The sequence below is a fragment of the Leptopilina boulardi genome, unplaced genomic scaffold, assembly GCF_019393585.1.
Source record: "Leptopilina boulardi isolate dan_hultmark-lab unplaced genomic scaffold, ZJU_Lbou_2.1 LbouV2_408, whole genome shotgun sequence".
Classification (NCBI taxonomy): domain Eukaryota; kingdom Metazoa; phylum Arthropoda; class Insecta; order Hymenoptera; family Figitidae; genus Leptopilina; species Leptopilina boulardi.
Window position 1 is genome coordinate 987506 of NW_026137983.1, and position 24492 is coordinate 1011997.

General features: G+C 27.2%; 2 protein-coding genes across 4 annotated transcripts in view; both read right to left on the reverse strand.

Annotated features, from left to right (window-relative positions):
* Positions 1 to 603: 603 nt before the first annotated feature.
* Positions 604 to 16292, reverse strand: LOC127289345 (protein disabled). Its single transcript, XM_051317222.1, has 8 exons — positions 15845 to 16292; positions 9096 to 9310; positions 8744 to 8887; positions 7949 to 8092; positions 6889 to 7125; positions 6570 to 6818; positions 3402 to 6505; positions 604 to 3323 (listed from the first exon to the last, which is right to left on the reverse strand). The coding sequence occupies exons 1-8, from the start codon at positions 15879 to 15881 to the stop codon at positions 2471 to 2473; spliced, it is 4983 nt and encodes a 1660-aa protein (XP_051173179.1). The 5' UTR covers positions 15882 to 16292; the 3' UTR covers positions 604 to 2470.
* Positions 16293 to 17986: 1694 nt separating this feature from the next.
* The window catches only part of LOC127289356 (28S ribosomal protein S31, mitochondrial), a 271935-nt gene continuing 265429 nt past the window's right edge, over positions 17987 to 24492 (reverse strand). Inside the window, exons 2-11 of one of the 3 annotated variants that reach the window (XR_007844154.1) lie at positions 23097 to 23227; positions 22587 to 22806; positions 22367 to 22460; positions 22087 to 22225; positions 21852 to 22001; positions 21622 to 21657; positions 20994 to 21205; positions 19433 to 19731; positions 18709 to 18773; positions 17987 to 18383 (exon numbers count right to left, since the gene is read on the reverse strand). Coding sequence is in view for 2 of the 3 variants with exons in the window: in XM_051317249.1 (XP_051173206.1) it covers positions 19439 to 19731; positions 20994 to 21205; positions 21622 to 21657; positions 21852 to 22001; positions 22087 to 22225; positions 22367 to 22460; positions 22587 to 22806; positions 23097 to 23137 (1185 nt within the window). In the remaining variant the exon portion in view is untranslated. Of the gene's footprint in view, positions 18384 to 18708; positions 18774 to 19330; positions 19732 to 20993; positions 21206 to 21621; positions 21658 to 21851; positions 22002 to 22086; positions 22226 to 22366; positions 22461 to 22586; positions 22807 to 23096; positions 23228 to 24492 lie in introns of those variants that run through there. The other 2 variants (XM_051317249.1, XM_051317248.1) reach the window with 2 other exon arrangements.

Here is a 24492-nt window from a genome sequence, read left to right on the forward strand (position 1 = left end):
CAGTACCCACATCAGAGGTTTGAGGGTTGTAGATTTATCAATATTCCATAGGCTGGATAAAAGCGTCAAGTGTTTACCAAGCGCCGCAATGAAGTTTCGATCTCGTTCTCTCGGTACAGCAGGATAGACCACTTCGGTTCCTTTCCGGCTGATTTGCATCTTATTGACTTTCAAATAGGCGAACTCTTGGCTCGAGTGTTACTCAGAGGGAAATGAAATTATTAATATTGCCTCGCGCCAAGAATATTTTAATATACATGATCCTTACACCGCTGATTCTTTTTTGACCTAAAATTTCAAACAACCTGCAGTCACCGAGAAAGAATTTTTCAAGAGGTATTAAATATCCAACCTTTTTCAAGTGCCCTGATGTCAGCGCTAAATATCAATTGTGTCTCTTCTTTAAAAAATATATATCTTTTCAATGTTGAAAAATATTGTTCCAATAAATTATTTTCATTAACTGAAAATTGCTTAAAGATAAGAAATTAAATTAAAAGTTAATTTATCTGACAGATTCTTATACATTTTAAAAATAAGGTAAATGGGAAAATAAAAGGAAAAAATTTTAAATGAGTGTGGATAAAATTGATTCTCATATGATTTGAATTGGTTTTTTAAAATCTTTATTGTTGGATATGCTTCTTGTTACCGATCAAGACAATCTGCTTCATGAAGTACGAGTTGGAAATTTTTATACAATAAACAGTTTATTAGCTACAATTCGTCTAAGTTTTGAGTTTCCCTGATGAATTATTTAAATTTTTTTTTATAGTTACAGTGCACACATTTATACAATTCTTCTATAGAGCGATATTGAAAATAAATAATTTAACACTTCATTTTTCCTATATTTATTATTTTTAAAAAAGTATTTTTGTAATTTAATTATTGATCGTTTATTGTATTAGAGTTATTAACCCTCGTACTGTCACTTTTCAGAATTCAATTAACTTAAAATCAACTAGAAGTCAATGTAAATATTGTCATTTGTCAATATTTAATTTAAAAATTACAACATTTAAGAGAAGCGTGAATTTATTGACTAGATTTCTTTTCTTTTCTTGGATTTTGATCCAATATTCGAGGGTAAAAAAACAGAAACAGTTGCCATTTACAATGTAACTATGCAAACATGTTTTGTTTATTAAAACAACAAATTTTATTTATTAATTATTAATAAAACGTATTTTTTTCTAACATAAGATCTCACGCTGTCTTTTAATTGTTACGTCTTAACAGTAAGGAATGACATTCAATTTTATTAGTGTTTTTTTTTTGAAAAATTTCCTAAAATGACAGCGATAGATCTATTAATTTACCTCATTTAACATAAAAATTATATTAGACTGATAATTAGCGATCATTATCACACACAATAACAGTCCAGGGCACACGTTAACTTCACTAATGGTATAACAATCATATTCATACAAATTTTAATTTTATACACGCCCCCAATTTTCCTTGAAGTCTCTTATATTAGAAAACCATAATAAATTGCACAAAAAATTATAGTTAAAAACATTCGTTTGCCTATTAAATGCAGCAGATACTTATCAACTGTCCAATTTTATTATTTCTACCAAACAGTGTTAATAATATTTTTATCAAACTTTGTTGTGAAAAAATTTCCAACCTTATAACTAAGCTACATTTGGTATTAGTTTTTTTAATTTTAAAAATTTCAATAATAAACAAGTAAATAATTTAACAACTACAATTGTATTATAAAATACCTAAATACCCTTTTATCAATTCGATTTATATTTTGATGAATCTAGCCCCAAATATCACAACATATTGCTACAATATTTACTTGATGTAATAATTTCAGGCAAATTTTAAATAATATTGCTTGGTAATGTTGCTCAGAAATATTGACACATTATTGCTCAGAATATGATATGCTATTGGGGGTTGTAAAAACAGACATTTTACTTTTATATAATCATTAATTCTTTAAAGACGTAACAAATACTTTTCCGAATTGTAGTTCTAATTAGTCCCAAATTGATTCTAAGTAAAAAAAAATGTATTCTAATTACATCTTCATTTATTTCAGCGTTTTTGGTGATGAAGTTCTCGTCATATTGGTTCAACAATATACGTAAAATAATTTAATAGTGTTAGTAAATTTTAATTACTATTTTCAAATTAGACAGTCGTAATATCTGTTGCAACATAAAATGGAAAAACCCATCAGTCGTTTGAGAAGGTTCTCTTGGGTTTCTGTACAGTTATAACTATATTCAAAATTATTAACCATTTAAAACGCCTAGGGAAAACAGAAAGTGTTTCTACATGCTCGACCGATATAAAAATACCATTCTTCATTTCGAAATGGGAGAAACATCGACATTCGTGACAATTATGTTCCTTGAGATTGCCGCGAATAAGAAATGCAAGTGCTCTGATCCCATGTAATGCGAGGAGACCCAGTTCTTTTTTTAGAACTCGAGGCCTTGGATCAGTTAAAGAATTCGTCGTCGTCAAATGGATCGTTTTCCCGTGCGAAAATGTTGACTGATTCAGACTTTTTGATATATTGGTCACTTTTAATTTTGTTACTAGTATATTTATTGGACCTGGAGTTCTTCAACGTAGTCTTCTCTGACACTTGATCTTCCAACTCGGAGCGAAATGTAAATGCGTCATCGTCGAAACGCTGATCGCCGTTATAAAAACTGTCTCTACTACTCTCTTCATTAACAAATGTATCCTGATCTTTAATATCAGAAGGTAATTCTTCGGGAGTTGCTTTAAGATCTGAGCCAAGTCTAGGTCGATCAGAAGCATCACTTGAAGCACTTGCTGTAGGTGTAAGATCATCTTCAAAGTAGCTGGAACTTTTGTGAGATCTAGTTTCTCTTTTTCCGGGTTCCTTGATATTTTTTGGACTAGGAGACTTTTTTAATTCTACTTCAATGCGAGTTCGTGGTTCAGTGCTTAATGAATCCACGGAAGGTTCATTACGTTCCCCTGGTTGAGTGAAGTCATCTTCAAATGGTGAATTTTGCGATAAAATTGCTTGGACTCTCGTTCGCCTAGGCATTCTTCTTTTATGAAATGAATCATTTTTCGCGTCAGTTCCCTCTGACCAATAAGGTCTCTCGCCCCAACTGTCGAATTCCTGGTCACTTCCCCAGTAACTATCGCGACTTCTTGATCTATGCGGTCTATGATATGGATCAGAATCGTTGTCACTGCATTCCGACCTTGACATTGAATATAACGGTGGTCCACTACAGTAAACTTCTTGGTTTCTTCCGTCGTTTGCACTGTTTGGTCTTTTAGGCCAATGCCTCTTTCTAGAAGCATATCTAAAACATTAAAGAACAATATTTTTTATAAAATAGAAACAGTTTTTGTATTTATAGAAGATTAATAGAGATACTTACCTAGGAGAATCATCTGTTCGTTCAGGACCATAATCTTCCTCCCACGCTGGCGGATAATCGTAGTGCCTGGCATCTCTACCGCCATAATGTGGATCATGTTTTCCGTACATTCGACTGCAATATGTCCCATCGGCTTCCCATCTTCTTCTCTCATATTCCCTTCTCGACCATCTCTCCTCGTCTTCGTAAACCATACTTTCTTGACTACTAAATCTTTCTCTACTATCTCTTTCTTCATTCCATAACATCAGTCTTCTCTTGTTTCGTTCCTCCTCATAATATGGATCATCGTGTGGCCAGAATCCTTCTCGATCTCCATTCCAAGGCCTTTGTTTGTGTCTGCACTTCCAATAGGCTTTATATTCTTCTTCATCCTTATAGGGAATTTTTCTATGAAGATGCCTTTTTCTTTCCTCCTCCCAACGACTATCCTCATGCCAAGGTGTTGGATCGCGAAGTCTATGACCTGGTTTACTCCAAGGTACTCCTCTTGTCTTCTTTCCCATTTTATCTCGAAAACTTCTATCCTTGTCACCAGGTTCCATATTCTCTTCATAGTAAGCACGTTCTTCAAAGTTCATTCCGTACGGTGGTCGTCCATATGGTACACCCTCTGCTTTATATCTTCCATTACTTTCCTCGCTCTCTTCTTCATCTTTCCACTCATTATCACTTTCACCTGAATGTCTCTGAATTCCTGTTCTTGTTGGTGGCTCCTTGTAAAATTCTTTACCATCTGGGGACCAAGGTGATGTGCCACCAACTGAACCATGATTTTCTCCATAAGATTTTTCCGAATGGAAGACATTTGTATCGAATTTTGCCCAGTTCTCCTCTTCCTTGACCTCCTCCTTTATTGATTTTGATTCTGAAAGTGGACAAAAAACATCTTCAAATCCAGCCATGGATTTATTAACTGAAGTTGGCGTTTCAACATTCAACATTTTGATTTCCTCGAATATATCCATCACCGCCTTTGTATCTTTTTTGATATTATTCTTTGGTGGGAGTTGAGGTGGTGTGTCAGAAAATAAACTCATCAGATCTATTTCAGCAGATGGTTTTGTTTTAGCAGGTGAAATTTTTACTGGAGAAGTTTTGCGAGACGATTTTTTAATAGGTGAAGTCTTGATTGGTGAGGTAATATAATTAGTAGATTCTGTTTCAATATCCAAGGAAACTTGTTCAGTAGTATCCATAATTTCTCTTAATGCAGCATACCGATCACTTGATGTCGATGTTGATTGTTTAATTTCAACTTTCTCTGATGAGATTTCTGTTTCATTTGGAGGTGAGTCTTTGTCTGAATTTTCCGATTGAGATTTCTTTAATACCTCCTCACCATCCTCGATTTGATCCTCTTGCTCAGTGCCTTCCTCACTGTCTTTTGAGGAATCTCGCGAAAGCTTCTTCTCCTCCTCTTCCTCCTCCTTATCCTCTTTTCTACTCGACATAATATTATCTATTTTAGTTTCAGGAAATTCACGTCGTACCTCTTCATCTGATGTTTGTTCTCGTTTAAGCAAACTGTCATTCAGTGGTGGCAATTTAACAGTGAGGTTCTTTAAAGACACAATATTATCCATCTTATTATTAGTTTCAAATTCCTCATCTTCTGGTGGTCTTGAATCCTCGCTAATTTCTGTGTCTATGGAATCGCTTCCGTTTCTTCCTAGATCATTTTTTTCGGTTTGCAGCAGTTCTCTAAATACCGCGTATTTATCATAAGTACTATCGGATAATTTTGATTCCTGATCGAAATTCGCTTTAAATAATGGCTCATTGGAGACGAATGCTGTCTCAACCATTTTAGCAGAGGACTGCGCCTTAGTAGCCTTTTCCACTACTGGTGTTGAAGCTTTTTTTACACCTATTGCTTCTTTAAGACATAATTCTGCTAAACATTCAGTAAGTTGCTGAAGCCTTAAATTGGTTAATTCATCTACACTCATATTGAGACTTGTCGCTAGTTCACTAAGATTTGAAGCCGTCAATTGACTCAGGGTAATATACAAAGGCAGTTTGGGTTTCTTAACTTCAATATCTGATGTTTGATTTGCTCCAGAATTTTGGAATAGTGTGGACAACGAAGGAGGAATAATCGAGCTAAACGAATCTTCAAAACTGGAATCCGAAAGGGTTGATTGTTCAGATCTCTTTGGTAATTGTGGCATTGGAGGACTGAAATTATCATCGAAACGACTTTTGATATCTCTTGTAGGACTTTTGTTTCTTTCTTTTCTTGTTGGTGACGGCGATCCCTCTTCTCGTTCTAGGAAGTCGTAGTGAAAATGCCCCTCAGTGTACGGAGGTCTTGGAGGTGGTTTTATAGCACCTCTAGAACTCTGTTTCTTCGGTGGCAGTGGAGGAGGATTAATCATAATACTTCCAGATCCTCTGGGTGGTGGTTCAGGAACATTGTCCATTTCTACACTGGAGTTTGAAAGTCTTGATGTTGCTTCTGAGGAACAGGATTTTAATGGAGAAGCTGGTGAGTCACTTGTATTAGAAAAATCAATGGGAAAAGGCTTTTCTATAGATTGTGTTCTACTATCCATTCCGTAATCTTTTCTCGAATATTGTAAATACTTTCTTGGACTTGGAAGTTTTATTAATCCTTGTGTGGATTCTGTAGAGTCCCTATCCATTTTAGTCAGAATTGATGTATTTGAGGTAGAACTGAAACTTTTTTGTCTCTCTTCTTCAGGTGGTAGAGAAACTGATAGCGGTTGATAATTGTTCCTTGGAGAGGATTCTTTCTTTAATAGTGGAGAACTCGTTCTGGGACTTGTTTCGTCTTCATTGAATTTTTCAAAGTTGGCGAAACTATTATCATCGTAGTTTTCAGAACTAGAGGTGGTGTTTTGTACCTTTACAGGTTCTATTGGATCGTTGATATTCGACATCCTAAAGTCTGCAGGGAATGTTTCACTGGAACTGGTTGTTGCTAGATCTTTTAATACTTTTTTTGGGGGATTTTTTAAATGTTGGAAAAAGTCCTTTTTGTCCACATATGGTTTTTTGGATCCTGTTCCTAAAGGATCTAGTTCCGTAAAGACATCAACTTGTTGACTCTTGTAATAACTTCGTGGAGTACTCGAGTCCTGAAAAATTAATTTGCATTGTAGAATTTACATCCTTAAGAGGTAATTTTCTGTAGATACTTACACTATCTTTGTCTTTATCGTATCCAAGATTCCTCGACAAATTTGAAAGTTCTCCATCGGTAAATAGATCTTCTGTTTCTTTGTCGAACCAGTGAGTTGAGCCATAAGGTGGAGGACTCTTGCTGGTAACAGTTGTAACAGGACTAGAAGAAGATGAAGTAGAAGTTTGCTGAACAGATTGCTGTCGATCGAGATGACTTTTCCTTGAAGATGGCGGCGGCGGCAATATTGGTTGAACGTTATCCTTCACCTGATATTTCAAAAGTATTAAGTAAATGTTGAATTTTAATGAGAATAATTTATGTTATTGATTCAATTACCTTCATATTGGCGAAGGAGTCTCCAAAGGGATCAGCGTCAAATGGGTCCTCGCTTGGCCTTGGATTGTCCGGTGTTATCTTGTCCATTTGTCGAATGCCCTGCTGTAACGAGTTCAGTTCAAACTGTAGGTCCAAAAGATCTGCTACCACTCCACTTTGTGACTCGTGCTTTCTCCCAATAGATTTCTCGACTTCGGAAATTGTCCGATGGTGAGAAGTCTCGCTACCTGCCGCACCCTACACAAGAAGTAGCAGACACTTTTGCGTCTTTCACGATAAAGATTCAACGATCTTAATGCTCTTTATTTTTTTTTTCTTAACGGATTTATCTCTTTAAAACGAGATGTCAAATATTTAAAAACCGGATTTTAAAGTTAAAATAAAAATTGGTGTTTGCTTTCTTCTTGAATTTCTAATACGAGGCCGTTTAACGATCACGTCACCCCTAAATGCATAGGATAGAGAATGACTATCTAAAAGTGGTGATGATTTTTTTTAAACTAGATTCTGGGCTAGAGTTGTTTTAACTCGTTGAGATGGAAATACTTCGGAAATTACATGCGAGAGCTAGTTTCCTTTGCGTTACTCCTCTCTCTTCACGTATATATAGTGTAAATACAAACCCAGAATCTAGTAATGAATTTTCAAAAGTGAATTAAATTTCATGACGGGAATTTTATAATGTCTTGAACTGTTTTTATCAAAGTTTATTTCACTGAACTTCTTTTTCAATTATACCATGCGTATATTTAAAAACAAATTTATTCTCCCGTGAAATTGAATGAAAATTTACAATAAATACCAAACGTCATGAAATCTTTTTTGTTTGTACTTTGATTATTCAATGTTATGAAGGATAAATAGAATTGATAAGAAAATTAGCTTAATGTTGGTGACGTACTTTTTGAACGACCTCCTCATACTCAAAAATTCTCATTCTCTCTTGTTAGCTTGTCTACTACTGTATAGATTTAAAATACGAATTTCAAAGTCTATTCTCTCAAGCTAAAATATGTGGAAACAAAGAATAAAAAAGCTTAAACCATAACGACCTTCGTACCTTTGTATCTGGCGATGGCTCTACAAAAATTCCACTTGGGTGGAACTTTATTGTGGTTTGTTCTATATGCAGCTTTGCTTGTTCGATTTCTTTCTTCTTAAGTTCAAAAACCACTTGAAAAAGATCTCTCATCGCTATTACAACCTGTGTAAAAATTAATTTATTACAATTAATATACTTTTTAACATTATTAATAAATTTGAAGTTAATGGAATGTTCAAGATTTAAAAAAGAATATACTGTCAGTGATGAGTGAAATTGAAGTAGTTAAATTTCTGAAAATGGAGGTTGATTTGAATTTTAAGAAGTACTTCGGGGTGTGGATATACATATATATGTATAAAGTCCTTTTGAAGGGGAGTCAAACCAAGCGTGTTTAATTCGAAACTTACAACAGTGTGATCGACGGGAGTTAATTGCAACAAACCGACAAAGTAACGCAATTATTTACACACGCCTATAGAATTAGAAAAGCCATCGTTCGATGTCAGTATCATTCTGAAACTGTTGTTCGTACTAGACTTGTGCAAATATAATTTTGCGCCTTGCTCAAAAGAATTATTGCTACAAATTGACACAATGTAATAGCAATTTTAAATCTTAAGCCTGTTTACATTAGTTTGGATCCTATTTAAAATGGTATATAGAATTTAGAAACTATTATTATCAAAGGGATTCTTTAAAAAAAAATTAAGCCAGTATAAAACGATGTAAATTTAAAAAGTAATTTTTCTTTATTTACTAATTTTTGTTTTCGTAGTTTAAAAACGAAATTAAAATATATATAGGATTTACCTGGCCTGCAGATTTATCCGTTTTTATACCGAAAAATCTATGCCCCATATCGGGTGATCCAAATATATATCCAAAAGCTCTTGGATCGCTTATATCTTGAGCAATGAAGGATATTTTATGTACTGGATGGTGGTACTGACAGTCCTGAAAGAATTTTCATCTTTTAATTTAAATACATATAATTTTGATTTTACGAAAAATAATTTTTTTCTATCTTCATTCCCTTTGTTATAAAATGCATTAGCTGGTTATTAATGATTCATGCACAGTTATTTCTTTAATATTTTTTGTTTTCATTGCGAAAACGTATATATTATATTTTCAAGAGATTAGGAAAAAAGTAAATAATTACTCCAGTTTTCTCATTGCGTAATCGTAAACCATCGATGCTAATTTGGACAGTGATTCGTTGTTTATGTTCGCCAGCAGCTCGAATTGCCATTTTTAAATCCGCCAATGCAGCCTGACACATACTGTCCCCACGTGCTTCCGACACTTCCAAAATTCCAATCAACTTCGCTTTAAACGACACACCCTCGCCCAAAAATCTGGTCGGCTCATTTTTGACTGAAATTAAAATTTTAATTTTCTTTATTCACATAGTTTTTTACTTGCTATAGGTATAAAACAGGGAGAAAAATTAAAAAACGAATAAAGGTAATTTTTACTACGAAAATAGTAAAATTTACTCCTGAAATAGTAAAAATTATTCTGGAAATAGTAAATTTTACTTTTTCTGCTTAGAAATATTAGAAAATTTAATTAAAAATTCTGGTTACATGTTCTAGTTATGTTCTTATACCCAAAAATTAACCAGAACTGTTAGATTAATCAGTCTTATTAAATATTTTTTCTTGTTTTAACCAGATGCATCTAGTAATTTTAACTAAAACTTTTTTTTCTGTTCAGGTTAAAAATTTCCGCAGAAATTTCGTAAAAATTCCATAGAAATTTTATCAAGTTTCCATGGGAAATCCATCAATTGGGTTTACATGTACATTTCATAGAAATTCAATGGAAATATAATGGGATTTCTGTAAAAAGTCAATGAATATAAGGAAATTTTTTGGTAAAATTATGGAAAATTTATGGAAATTTGATAGAAACTTTATTGAAAGTCTACGAAAATTTAATGGAATTTCTATGAAAAGTCAAATCAAAGTCTTCTTTTTTTTTCATTCATTTTTCTTAAACATTTAATTAAATTAATTTTTTTGAAAAATTATGGAAAATTTATGAAAATTATATGGAAAGATTTTTTGAAAGTCTAAAAAATTAAATTTCCATGAAAAATCCATGAAATTTTTTTTTTAATTGATGAAAAAACCATGGAATTTTTATGGAATTTTCATATGCTTTCCGTGGGAACTTTTTACAGAAGAAAAGAAACTAAAAAAAAGTAATTGACATTACGATTGCAGTAATTGTTGATTTCGTACTTTTTCTATTGATTTATTTAATTTTTTTTCTATAATTTACTGTTACAGTAATTTTAGTAAAATTTTTATTAATAATTTTAGAAATGTTTTATTTGTCTCGTTCTGTGTTCTATATTTAAAAAAGTTTTTCGGCTTCTTTGTTTGCCATTGCGCGAATAATATGATTTGTGTTTCGTTTATAAAGTAGTTTATCAATTTTCAAGTTCATTCTTGAATAAAACCAATCTAACAGCTGGTGTCACTTGAACTCACTTCTCCTTGGAAACCTGTTATCGAACCAGCATATATATATATATATATATATAGCAAATTCATTTTTCCTCTCAGTGTGAGTGTGTATATGTATATGTGCAACTTGGTTGAAAATCTTATTGTATTGTGACGACATGTCACCCTCTACGTGGGATATATCATGGGCAAGTTGATACGAAATGCAATCACGTAACACACGTGAATCAAATCGAATTTATGCTCCGTGGGGGTTGTGTGGAGAACAAGTCTAACCATGTAACAGCAATAGGTCCAAACGAATTAAGTCGTCCACAGGGTGGATCAATTTACATCTGGTCGAATAAACGCGAATGCCATATATACCTCAAATTCACGATCAATTTCATTTCCACGATCAAATCTATATACGTATACGCTCGCTAGGAAATCTTGTTTCTCCCTTGTTAAATAATTATCATATTGAATATATATATTTTTCAAATATTCTTTTTGTAAAATAAAAATTCTTTTCAATCGACTTTTTTTGTGAAATGAACTCTCTAAATCTGAATTAGTGTAAAGTGAGCTACTAATTTAAATTAGTTAAAAGTTTTCACTAATTTTAGTCAGTTTTGACTAAAACTAAAAAAAAATTGTTAAACTATTAAATCAAATAGTAAAATTTTACTGGAAATTAGTAAAAATTCTTACTAATGTGAATTAGTGCTCACTTTTATTAGTCTTATTATTATTTCATTTTTTATTATTATTATTATATTTATTACTAGCTGTCTCGACATCTAGTGGTGCGTGACCGATAGTATTTTCGTAAAAAAATTATTAGTATTTACTTAGTATTTTCATCAGGATCGTCTGTAAATTGCTCAGAATTTATTTACATTGACAAATTTTTTCTCATGCATTTTAGGTTATCTTTATAAGCTGTCACTTTTTAATTATCGAATTGCACATTGTCTTTGATTTTCTGTTATTTTCATTTTCAAATTAAATAGTGAAATGGTCTCCGCAATTGTACTATTACCAAAATATCTGAAAAAAATTCGTTTAATTTTGAGTCGATTCAATTCGGCCATGATTGATATAAATTGATTCAATTTTTTGCATCAAAAAATGAGACCGTTTCGTGTATCATTTCTAAAACTGATACACAAAACGATCTCTTTTTGATATAACTTATGTGCATCAAAACGTTGCAATAGAAAAAGATACAACCAAGTTTACTATGTAATAACAGATTTGTACAAACAAAATAATTAGGAACGCATAAATTCAATTATTACAATTATTTATTATTCGATTTTTTGTTTCTCAAATTTTTGAACTAGATGCTTTAAATTTGCATTTTTATTATTTTAACGTGAAAATCTTAATCAGAGATCCTAAAAATACCCCTGAATTAAGTTTGAAAGCAATTGCGGTTACAATAATAGTTGTTTCGATTTTTTAACCCCAAAAACAGTTTTATAGCACGTATATCTTCCATACAAATTAATATTTTTTCATCGGGTATGGCAAAGATTTTAAGTAAGGCTAATATCTAAAAGACTGCCAAGTTTCACTTCAATCGATCAAATCGTTCTTACGTGATGCTGGAACAAAATATTGCGGACATACAGACACAAATTTTTTTTATGGACATTTTTGGACTTCTTGTTGTTCATAACGACAAACTATGTCAAAAATTTTGCATTCTGAGCAATGTACAGACAAAAGTCTGATTTTATTAATATAGAAGATTAAAAAATTTTTAATTATTAATTTAGATTAAAAGTTCGTAATTTTACTATTTTTGCAATAAAATTTGTCACTTTGTGATTTTTAAATTTATAATTTCACTTCTCTGATGACAAATTCTAAATAAGAGAAACTGAAAATACTCCTGCACCAAGTTTAGGAGCAACTAATTGGAATTATTGATTTTTTGATTTTTTAACCTCCAAAAAAACGGTTTTTCGGCTATATCTTTGATTCAACTAAATATTTTTAAATTCTGTGAATTTATGATTTTAAGTTAGCTGTTTCTCTAATAAAAAACCGCTCATTATACTTGATTTGGTTGAGCCATTTTTGAGTGATGTGCGAACAAAGTTTTGCAAAAATTTTTTTACAGAAATAAAATTTTGATGTCTCAAAACGAAAAAATATATGAAAATTTCTAAGTTTGGGCCAATGTAAAGACAGAAGTCTGATTTTATTTATTTGCATATAAAATTTGAACTTAAAAAAATAGTAAAAAATATTTTTGTTTATCTGAAAGTTCAGAATTTAGAACATTATATTTTTGTTTATTTTAGTGATACATTTGAAATAAAATGCCAGGTACCTAATTATATAAATATATAGAAAAATAGATGAAAACAATCAATAAAAATCACCAATAGAAGTAATAAATTTATAATATACTTTTTAAAGTCACAGCTCAAAGTTATATTTTGTACACTAATCGGAAAAAAATATTTTTTATACGTTTAAAAATCGGGACTTGAAAAAAAACTTCTAATATCACTTTTTATGACAAAAAAATAAAAGAATGAACCTTTTTATCAAAAAAAATAATCAACGACAAGTTGATAAAAAGAAAGTGCGGAAACTTGTTACAATTACAGGTTATTCTATATATGCTTCTTGATAATGAGAGTAGTGCCTTTTAAAACACTTTTTTTGCGACTAATAACCCAGTCGCCAACTACATTTGTGGGATTGTGCCCATAGCTGCTTGAGAGTTGAGTGCACCAACTGTCGGCACTCGAAAATCGCTGGGGTAACTCTTCCATCCCCCTTTTTTTTATGTATATATATATATACGATTCTTTACACTTTTTCGTTCTTCATTTTCAGTTTGCACCAGATGCTCTGACTATCTTTACACCACTTGTTATGATTTTATACGTTTGCGTTTATGTTTTAAAAAATCACAAAAGCTTAAATCACTGAGTTTATGTGCATATATCAAATATACAGAAATAATAAAAAGAACTTTATTTTGATTTTTTCTTGTTTTTTTTTTTCTCAAATTAAAAAATATTTATTTATAATTGACTACTGTTCTTGACTTAATTTTTCATTTCTTATTCGATTGTTCGAAGAAATAAAAAAAAATTAAATAAATTATTATTTGTAAATTGTATATTTTTGTAATATTGTGCATAAAGTACTCACTTTAGTACCGGTCATTTAGGCACAGTGTGAAAGGGGCCGTTTAATTATTACATATTGTATATTTCGTATCTTCGTTTATATTTTTCTTTTACTGGAGAAGAATTTTAATTTGAAAATTTGTGTTTGTGAATTATTTCAAAATAATAGAAGAAATTAAAAAAAAATTGAATATTACACAGGATTATTTCTACAATGAAAAAAATTTATTAGATTCAAATAATCTTGTATACTTAACTATTATCAAATAAATATTTACTTGAACCAAACAATTTTTTTTATGAATTAAATATACTGTATAATTAAATTTAACTGAATAAAACTATTTTTTTCGGAAAAAAAATTAATGACTATAAATAATAAATAAATTGAAAAAATTAAAATAATAGGTACTTGATAATATATAAAAAATTAATAAGTGTAAATAAATTAAAATAAAATAATTTTACCAAAAGCAGCAAAAGTTATTGCTTGCGACGACAACGACGATAAAATAATAATAATTATTAAAAAAAAAATAATAATAAAGAAGGGTTTAAAAACTTATATCACCGACATCCAGACAGTGAACGACACCTGCTATTAAAAATTATAATAACTATATAGAAATAATAATATTGAATTAAATTTTCAGGTTTAATTTGCTACAAAATTTAGAAATTGACATCGGTAAAGTTCACAACATTTATGATCAACGATTGGAAAAAAAATATATTTTCCAATCAAAAAATAATAACTAATTTTTTGCCTACAAATTTTTTTTCAAAAAATTATTGATCAAGAAACGATGAAAAAAAAATTTTATAGATCAAAAATAATAATAATTTGTATAGAAAAATATTTTTTCTTCTCAATCGTTATGATCATAAACGTTGCGTGAACTTTACCGACTTAGAAATTGATACAGTTGACCAAAAATTGTATTTCTTTATATTTTTCTCAATATTTTATTTTTTAGAAAACTTAACCTCAAAAATTGTATTTTATTGATTACAAATTTTATAAATATGATGAAATTGTTAAATAATTACATTTTCAACGCAACTTTTTTTGTTACACTAAATCTGAATAATAAAATTTGTGATAATATTAATAAATATCATGTTACTTAAATAATAATTTAAATATTGTTCATTTTATTAAAGGTTTTAGTTATTTTTATATTCATATCATGTGTAAATTTTTAAATTAGTATTATCAAAAGTGTTTATAAAATAAACAAGTATCACGCATATTTAATATGCCTAATAAACCAAATTTAGAAAAGTGTAATTTTCATTATTTATAACCTTTAATATTGAACGCATAACTGTGGTGATATGATTTATACTCTCTTTGATTTTAACAAATTTTAAACATTCAATAATAAGAAATCCCATACTAAAGGCAAAAGTGGCGCACTCTGTCTTTAACCCCCAATATTAAACACAGCTTTGAGGGTAAAACAGAAAAAAAAACAAAATCAACCCCTATAAATGCATCAATTATAATTCTCCTACTTTTCATAAATAATGCAATTGTACATTTTTTTCTTTGCCATCAATCGACAAATAATTTAAAAAAAAAAAAAAACAATGATAATGGTACATTAAAAAAATTCCTGAAATACAATCATTAAATACATGCCATAAATTTCTTATCAGCTCTATACAATCACAAATTGCATGATCTGACACGATATTCTTTAGCCTATGAGTCATCCCTGTAAGATTGATATAACTCCCTTTCAGCTTTCACTAAAAAAAAAATATTTATACATTTTGCTCCAAATTTTACACCTTGTTTAAAAAAAAATTTAATTTTTTAAAAATTATATTTAAAAAAAAAATTAAATAAGGAATAATTACCAAAAAAAAAATTCGCAAGTATATTTTAAACTTTCTTGTAAATATACTATATATATGAAACTATATTACATAAGTGAAAAAAAAAACGTTGCTCGAGTTCTGTACATATATTTACATTTTTGCTTTCCTTATTGAAATTCTTTCAATTTATTCGAAACTATTTGAGTGCAATAAAAATTTATTAAATCATATTAGGCCTTTTCAATAAAAAATTATTATATTATAATTACATCAATTTTTTCTCTTACCCTCCTATCGTTAAGGGAAAACAAAATCACAATATTATCCTCTCATTATTTTCAAAATAATATTCCTCAGAGCTCATTTTTAAATTAATTTTCATTCGAGGAATTATGGAAAATAGAAGAAAAAAAAAAAAACAGCGGATGTATTAAAGAATTTTTTTTTTTTTTTTTGACGAGACTTACATTTGCAGGGGCTGTTCTTTCTTCGTAAGGTCTGCATTGAGAATCGCGCTTTTAGGCGCGTGATGAATGTGTTCTCCAAAATTACACCACACCCTTTATCAGGGCCTTCTAAATTGCAATAACAACACACGGGTACATCGTGAAATGCACCCTTTCAACAACACGTAAGAGAGAAAGAGAGAGAATGATTGCAAAACGTTCCTCGAACTTTTTTGTATTTGATGGTCGCACCCCGTTTTGTTATGATCAGGAGCGTCACGTTATTACGCGATAAAAAATTAAAATTAACAAATTTAACTTTATTTTAGCGTCTAATTTAAAATAACGAAAGATTTACACGTGCAAGTTGCCTTAATTTTTTTTTTTCTAATGTCAAATATAAAGGAAGTGACAGCTGCCTCTGCCGGCACAGGTCATCCATGCTAGTTTCCCTCATTGATCAATAACATACCCTTAGTACGCGGCGGCGTCGCCGTCACCGTCGCGCTTTAAGCCAATGCACTCAAACGTAAATCGCAATATTTTTTTATAACTCGAAAATTTCAATTACTATATTATAATATGTAATAATTATTTTTTCATAACGAGAATAGAGGCTCTAAAAATTGCAAAAAATATTTGCAAACAAAAACTTTTATAATTAAATTTTATTTCAAAAGCATATCCGGATATTCAGAATGTCATAGCGATATTAATTTGTCCGGGGAAATTATAGAATTTCCCTAGAAAGTCGACGAACATTCCTGTGGGATATTCTAATTTTCCTGAACCAAAAATTGATATTTCGGAAAACGTCCATATAGAATAACTTGAAATATCCGTTATGTTGTAAGGAAGGATTTAATTATGCGCGCATTTTTCGAAAAAGAAAAAAATTATGTTGACTAAAAATTTTTTGTTAAATTATTTTTTCAAAATTTTAACTTTTTTCTCTCAGCTTATTGGTGGACAAAAATCGCACACTCAGAGAAATTTAATTTTTAATTTAACTTAATCAAATAATTTTATTAACCTATTTTGATTGAGACAATTAACCCAAATACGATCGATAAAAAAATTGTTTTGAATCAAATTTTTTATTTGTAAAGAACAAACTTTTTGTTTAAATTTTGATTTAAATTTTAGTCTAATGCAATAAATTATTTTGATTAATTCAAATAAAAGTATTTCAATTGAATAATTTAGTTGATAATCATAACCATAAACTTTTGTTAAAGCATATTATTTGATTGTTTCAAACAAATTTTTCTTTGAGTTCAATTTTTATGAACAATATCTTATTTTAGTCAATAAAATATTCTCTACAATCGTAAACCTTTTTTTCAATTGTTAATAGTATGTTTTGTTAAAAAATTATTTAATGAATAAAACTTTTATTGTTTATAGTTTTTTAACAAAACACTTTTAAAAATTGAAAAAAAAATTTTACGATTGTAGAGAATGTTTCATTGAATAAATTAATCTATTATTAATAAAAATTAGATGAAAATATGCGATTTTTGTCTATAATAAGCTACTGCAAGAAAAAAGTGAAAATGTTGAAAAAAATAATTATTTATAATAAAATATTTTAACTCAACATAATTTTTATTCGAAAAGTGTATAACTATAAATGTTCTAAAATTATTTGAAATTAATTTTATAACCAGTCGAAAAAGTCCTAAGATAGAATTTTACTAGAACGATTCTATAAAATTATTCTAACATGAATTCTATAAAATTTCACTAGAATGTTTCTATCGAATTTCTTCTCAAATTCTAGTAAACATTTTTTTTTTTTTTTAAAGGCACATTTTAGACAGTTTTTATTTAATTCGATGATTAAATAAAAAAAAAATTTATTTTCTAAAAATCCGTACCAGAGATTCTGAAGATTAATTAAAAAAAGCGTGGAAAAGAATGAATGAATAAAAGGAGTAAAATTGTAAAAAAAAATAGTATAATTTTGAAAAATGTTAATTTTTTAATTATAAATTCTAAACTGGTCAAAAATTGATATTTTCTATTGCTGACAATCTTCTGTATATTTTTTTAAAATCTAAATAACACCAAAATTATTACAAGTTCCTGCAATCATTTTTTAAAGGAGTTAAAATTTGTCATAACAATTAATCGAGAATTTAAAAATTAAATAATCACAAATTTTCAAGTTCGCAGTAAATTTTATTATGATAAGTGATTTTTCGGACAAACGAAATTTCGACCAAATTAATATTATAAATAATACAAAGACATCAGATTTTGAAAATGTAATTGTAGGTTCGTAATCAATATTCCCGAAAAACCCCTCAAAAAGCAGTTTGAGGTGAAGTTGATAAAGTAAAAAAAAATAATAATAATAATAATAATAATATCCCACTATATTAGAGCTGACATTGTGAATTATTTAAACATTAACTTTTTTTTATCATTTTGAGAGACAAAATATTTGGCACTGGTCATTCCATTAGTTTTTGTTTTTGTCTTGACAATTGGCAGCAAGATAATTCAAGTTATCGCTCAATGCATTAAAAACTTTTTTTAAATCCGAGACAAAATACTGAAATAAAAAAAAAAATAAAAAAATTTCAATTGATTCAACTATTATATATCTACTACAAATTTTTTTCAAGTTTTTTCATCCCTTAATACAGTAATATACTTAAGAAAACTTTTTTCTTAAAACTTTCTTAGAAATTATGCTGTCCCCATTTACCCCAAATTTTATGAAATTTTTTATAAATTTTGTGGTAAATGGGGACAGTCAGTTTCATGCGTTTAAAACTTATCTAAATTTTTTTCTACTAAAATTAATCCTGGGAATGTAAATAACAACTTAAAAAAAATAAACCCGTAAATATTACCTTTTAAAGGAAGAAACTTACGTAATTTGTGAAAAATAGCGATTTTGTCCCCATTTACCCCAACTGATCCTATATTTTATCACTGCCTATTTAAAAAAAAATCGTATTAATGATTTTTGATTTGATTAATATCATTAATATATAATTTAAAAATAATTTTTTTTTTTTAATAATTGACAAAAATATATTGTACGAATGTCAAAAAACATTTTTGCAAATTAAATTTTTGTAAAAATATCCCACAACGGCAAGTTGGTGAAAATTACAAAGTTTATGATCAACAATTTGGAAGAAAAAAAAATATTTTTTATGCAAATTGTTATAATTTTTTGACAGAAAATAGTTTTGTAATACTTCTTGATTAACAATAAAAAAAAAAAATTTAAAGGACAAAATTTTATGACTTTACAAAGTAGAAGAATTAAATTAACTTTTGAAAAAAAGAAATATGTTTTTAAAACCAAAAGTGATAAAACTTGAGAAATTTTACCCTTTACTTCAAAACTTTCTTTTCTACACTATTAAATACACCTTTTGTCAATTTTAAAACAAATTCATATTTTTTAGTTAAAAAGAGAAAAAAAAAAAATTGTAATTGTACTGACTTGTGTTGATCGGGTATTATATTAAAGCGACAGTTAAAAAAAAATTATGTTTTGTAATCCTGAATAAATTATTTTAACAAAGATTTTTTTTTATTTGAAAAAAAAAACAAATGATTAATGTAATTAACATTTATATTTACGAATATTTAATAATGAGGTCCTAAATCAATCTTGTTTGTTGGTATCGGCAAAACAGATGGATTTTCATTATCAAGTGCGCCAAGTTCCTTTAGTAACTCTCGTTTATCACCAAAGTAATCTTTATACCACATAATGTGTTGTATTTTCTCATCGACTGTCATAAATGCATTTTTCGAAAGACCAACGCACACCAATTCCATAAATTGTCGAATTGGACCGTGTTTTGGACACCATCCTTTCAAATGACGCTCCATAAAAACATGTTCAGAGAAATGTACCTTTTTTTCTTCCACTATTCCTAAAATATTTGATGAAATTTTTTAATTAAGTGACAACATTTTTTGCAAATTTATTACAATTAATTAATTAAAAGGTAACAAAATTGTACATAACGTCTCTGATTTTGTTTTTCGAATTCTTTATTAACATTTTTAAAGTAATAATTTAAAAACATTTAGTAATAGTTGGTAAATTGTTTAAAAATTATTGACAATCGTTATAAACAAATTTATAGTTATAAACTAAAAGTCGTTTTAGTCGATTTATATTCCAAAAAAAAGTAGAAAAAGTCGATTTTTTTTATTTTAACAAAATTTAATTAGTTAATAAATATTTTACTTTAAATAACCATTTTTTTTTTTTATTAATTCTATAATGAATATTATCAAGAAAATTTATTTTCGAATATTTCAGAATCAAACTAATTGTAAGACAAATTTTCAAAATTTTATTTAAGTAGGACAAATTTTAAAAAAAAAATTCTTAAAGTTCACTTTTTTATAATTCTTCGAAGTCTGATTTAAGCAATTTATTCGAATTAAAAATTTTGTCATAGTTTTTTAGTTTTAAGGGTAAAAAAAAAAAAAATTTCAGGCAATACTTAATTAAGTTTTACAAATTTTTAAATAAAAATTTTTTTTAAATAATAATAATAATTTTGGAAGAGTTAAAGTTGAAATTTTTAGAAAGAACTGAATTTCAAAAGATTTTGTTAATTTTCAGACAATAATCATAAAAATTTTAATTTTTCCAACTAATTGAATTTCAAGTGATTTTGAATTAAAAATTTTTGGAAATTTTATTTGCTAATTTTTTTAAAATTATAAACAATTATTCAATTTCATAAAAATTTTAATTGAAAAATAGTTTAAGATAATTGAATTTGTGAAAAATTTTCAATAAAATTATTAAAAATAATTAATTTTGTGAAGAATTTTAATTTAAAATTTGTTAAATAATTGAAATAAAGAAGATTTGAAGAAGATCTGCATTGTATGGGTACTAAAAAAATGTATTTTGTTTAAAATTTTTGTAAAAAAAAAAAAATTCGAAGAAGTCACATTTCATTAAAATAAGTCGAAAAAGTCGTATAATCCGAGGCCTAATTTGTTAATGCAAATAAGTCAAAAAATAATAAATATTTTCAATTAATATTTGGTATGGTTAATTAGACACACTATATCTATCTAAAAAGGAAAAATGAATAAAATCTCAAATGTGATCACTAAATCCCATATGAAACTACTCAAGAATAAATAAAAGTTAAAAATGATTGCTCACCTTGATCATTATCAATTGGAAAATGCCAAATTTTTCCTTCATTTGTCCATTGAATCATTTCTTGAAAATAGTTAGTTGGTGGTGTACATTCCAAGAGTTTAAATTCTCTTTTCTCCAAATGTGACCAAGTTGTCAATTCGGATACTTGTGATTCGTCTGTTGGTATTTTCAAAATTCCAAACTTTTTAGTTTGTCCATTAAATATACTCATTCTAAAAATAAAATATTTTTTAATTAATCGCTTGTTATGATTAACTTGTTATAAATCAATATTTCGATCAAAATATTACCCTTCAAAGTCATCTTTGAATTATTAATAGTAGTTTTCATTTTAGAACAATTTTCAAAATTAATCAATTACAATTTGAATTTAATCAAATTTAAAATTCATGGTTAAATGATTATGTCCAATATTTATTTGGCTAAATAAAAAATTCATTGAAATGGAAATTTTTAAAAATTTAGTTAAAAAGATATTCTTTTGAATAACAACAATTTAAATTAAATAAAGATTCAAAAAAAAACTGTTATACTTTTTTTCTTGAAAATTACTATTAATTAATTGCATATTAATTTTTAACGGTATTTGCAAATTTTCTTTTTAGAATATTATAATTAAAAAATTTACCGTTCTAGTTGTACATTAGTTTCATTCATTTGTTCACTGTAAAAAAAAAACAAAATTGTTAATTTGTTAATGAATTGTAAACAAAATTAATTAACATTTGCTAATTCTTTAACTGTATTATATTGTATTTTTATTTTTGTTATTTTTAATGAATTATCGAAATTTTCTAAACAGAAATATAAATGGAAGTAAACGTCTTTTTGATAAAAGAGAATATAGAAATAAGTTACCCTTTTAAATCTCTATAACGTCTATTTATTGATTCTCCTTTAAACTCAACATTAAGATTATCAATTTTTGTAGAAGCAGCACGTACACGTTGTAATTTATTTCGTTGAAAATTATACGAATTATCTACTTTCATTCCTTTTAAAATATCACTAAAAATATATAATTGAATTAATATTTTTTCATTTTCCACTAAATATTGAAATGAATTTTTTTTTTTTTTTTAAAGAAAAAAACCTTATATCTTCGGAAGATTCTGATGAATCATTTGTTTCACTTGGTTTTAAAAGCCTGTTTAATAAATCTGATTCTATTTTTTTAATATCTCCGCCTAAATTTTCTGCTACTTTTTTAGCTGCATTGGCAAAATTTTCTTCTGTAATGGTAAAAATTTTTTTTTTGAATATTTAATTTGTAATCAGAATCATTTAATTTCGTTGTATTTTGTTTTAGATCACTAACATTAAACTTAAATAGAATTAAAATATATATTTAAAAATCTTCTCGCATTACAAACCAAATTTTAATTCTTCAGAGTGAGGAGAGTTTATATTTTTTTGAGGTCTTGGTGGTTTTTTAGGAATTGCGACATCAATTTTCGACAATTTTTTCTAAAAAAGAAAGAAAAAATACTTATAAATTTAATGTAATTTTTTTTAAATAATTTTAAATTAATGTTAGTAAATATTTTTCTAAATTAATTATAAATTATGACAAATTTTTTTTTTTAATCTCACTTCATCACTTGATTTCTTAAATTCATTAAAATTGTCATCGTTATTTTGCCCTTTTAAATAATTAACAGATTTTGACGAGAATCGGAGTTTTGATTTTTGTTCATTGTCTGAATCAGAACTTGAATCAGAAGAATCTGATGAACTTGACGAAATTGATAAATGCAATTTAATAGCAGTGTGTAATTGTTGTCTCGTTATTTCTGAATAAGAAACAACTTTCCTAAATAACAAATACATTTCTATTATTTATTTACAATTTTCCATTATTGATAAATTTAAAATCAAATTTTTACAAACAATAAAATTTTGAAGCATATTAAACATCATAAAATGTGTTTTAATAATAATACAATATTTTACAACAAAAAAATAATAATAATAATAATAATAATAAGCCATGTTTGACAAACTATTATATATTATAAATTCAATATTTTTATAAAAATAAATAAATTTTATTGTTACAAATAAAAATAGGTTAGGATTTCTATGAAAATTAAATGAACTCACCTTGGAATTACTTTTAAGGTTAATATTCTATTAATTAACATTTTTTCTTCCTTGTTTAACTTTGAAAACTGTCAAGAATATAATATAATTTTAACAATTATTTAATATTTACAATAGTTTATATTTTTGTGATATTTTTGTACTCATCGTCGTACACATTTTTGCGGTCGAAAACACATGGGAGCGAAGTACAAAACAAAAATCATAGATAGCGCTCAATTCGGTGTCACGTGATTCTAGCGGTAATGTGCAAAATTTTTTAAATATTTGAAATCTTTGAAATATTTTTTAAAGTATAATAAATATTATAATAAAATAGTGAAATTAATAAAATTAAAATAATTAATAAAAATTACAATTTTTAAAATTTAGATTAAATATTAAAATTTTGAAATATATGAAAATATTTATTAATTATATTTGTTAATTATTATTATTATTATTATTAGATTATTAGTTTAATTTTTTTTATAAGTTATTTAAAAAATTTTAAAATGAAACAAATGCTGAATAGAATATAGTAATTTGTTTTTTTATTGTAGAATATATTCTTGTCAGTTTGAGCTATAAAAGTAATTATAATTATCCTCCTGTCTCATGGTCATGGTCGCCTTAGAATTTGGGATAATCATTTCATTGAACGAAACTATTCATAGCTTGAGAACGAATTCAAGTACTTCTTTCATTTATTGGTTAATATAATATTGAAGTAAATTAGTTTGCTAGATTTTTTTTTGCAAATCTACGTATATAGATTATTAATTCAAAAAATTATACAACAAACAATAAATTAAAAAGAATTTTTATTTTGTTTTTTAAAAAATTTTTATTATGCAAAAAAATAAAAAAATTTTATTTCAACCAAATATAATTTATTTGAATTAAATAAAAATATTTTTTTCACATATAGCAAAAATAACTATTTTTATCAAATCAAAATTTCAATTTTGAATTGTTTTTAAATATTTCTAATTGGATCAAATAAAATGTATATTTGAACCAAATAAAAATAGAGTGAAATAAATATTTATTTCACTCAAATATATATATATATATTTTTTTGCAGATGTTGTTGAGTAATTTTAAATTAATAACGAAGCTGAAGTACGCAACTTTTATGATAAACGATTTTTGAAGAAAAAATATTTTAAAATGAAAAATTCTGTAATAATATTGTTTGCCTAAAAAATATTTCTTGTAGTTTTCATTAATCAACAAATTATAAAAAAATATTTTTTAAGCAAAAAATTATAGAATTTTTATTTAAAAAAATTATTTCTTCAAAAATCGTTTATCATAAACGTTGCGTACTTCAGCTTTGTAATTTATATACAAATTCACTGAATTCCATTATAATTAATTGAAAAAAATAATAATAAAAAATATTAACAGAATT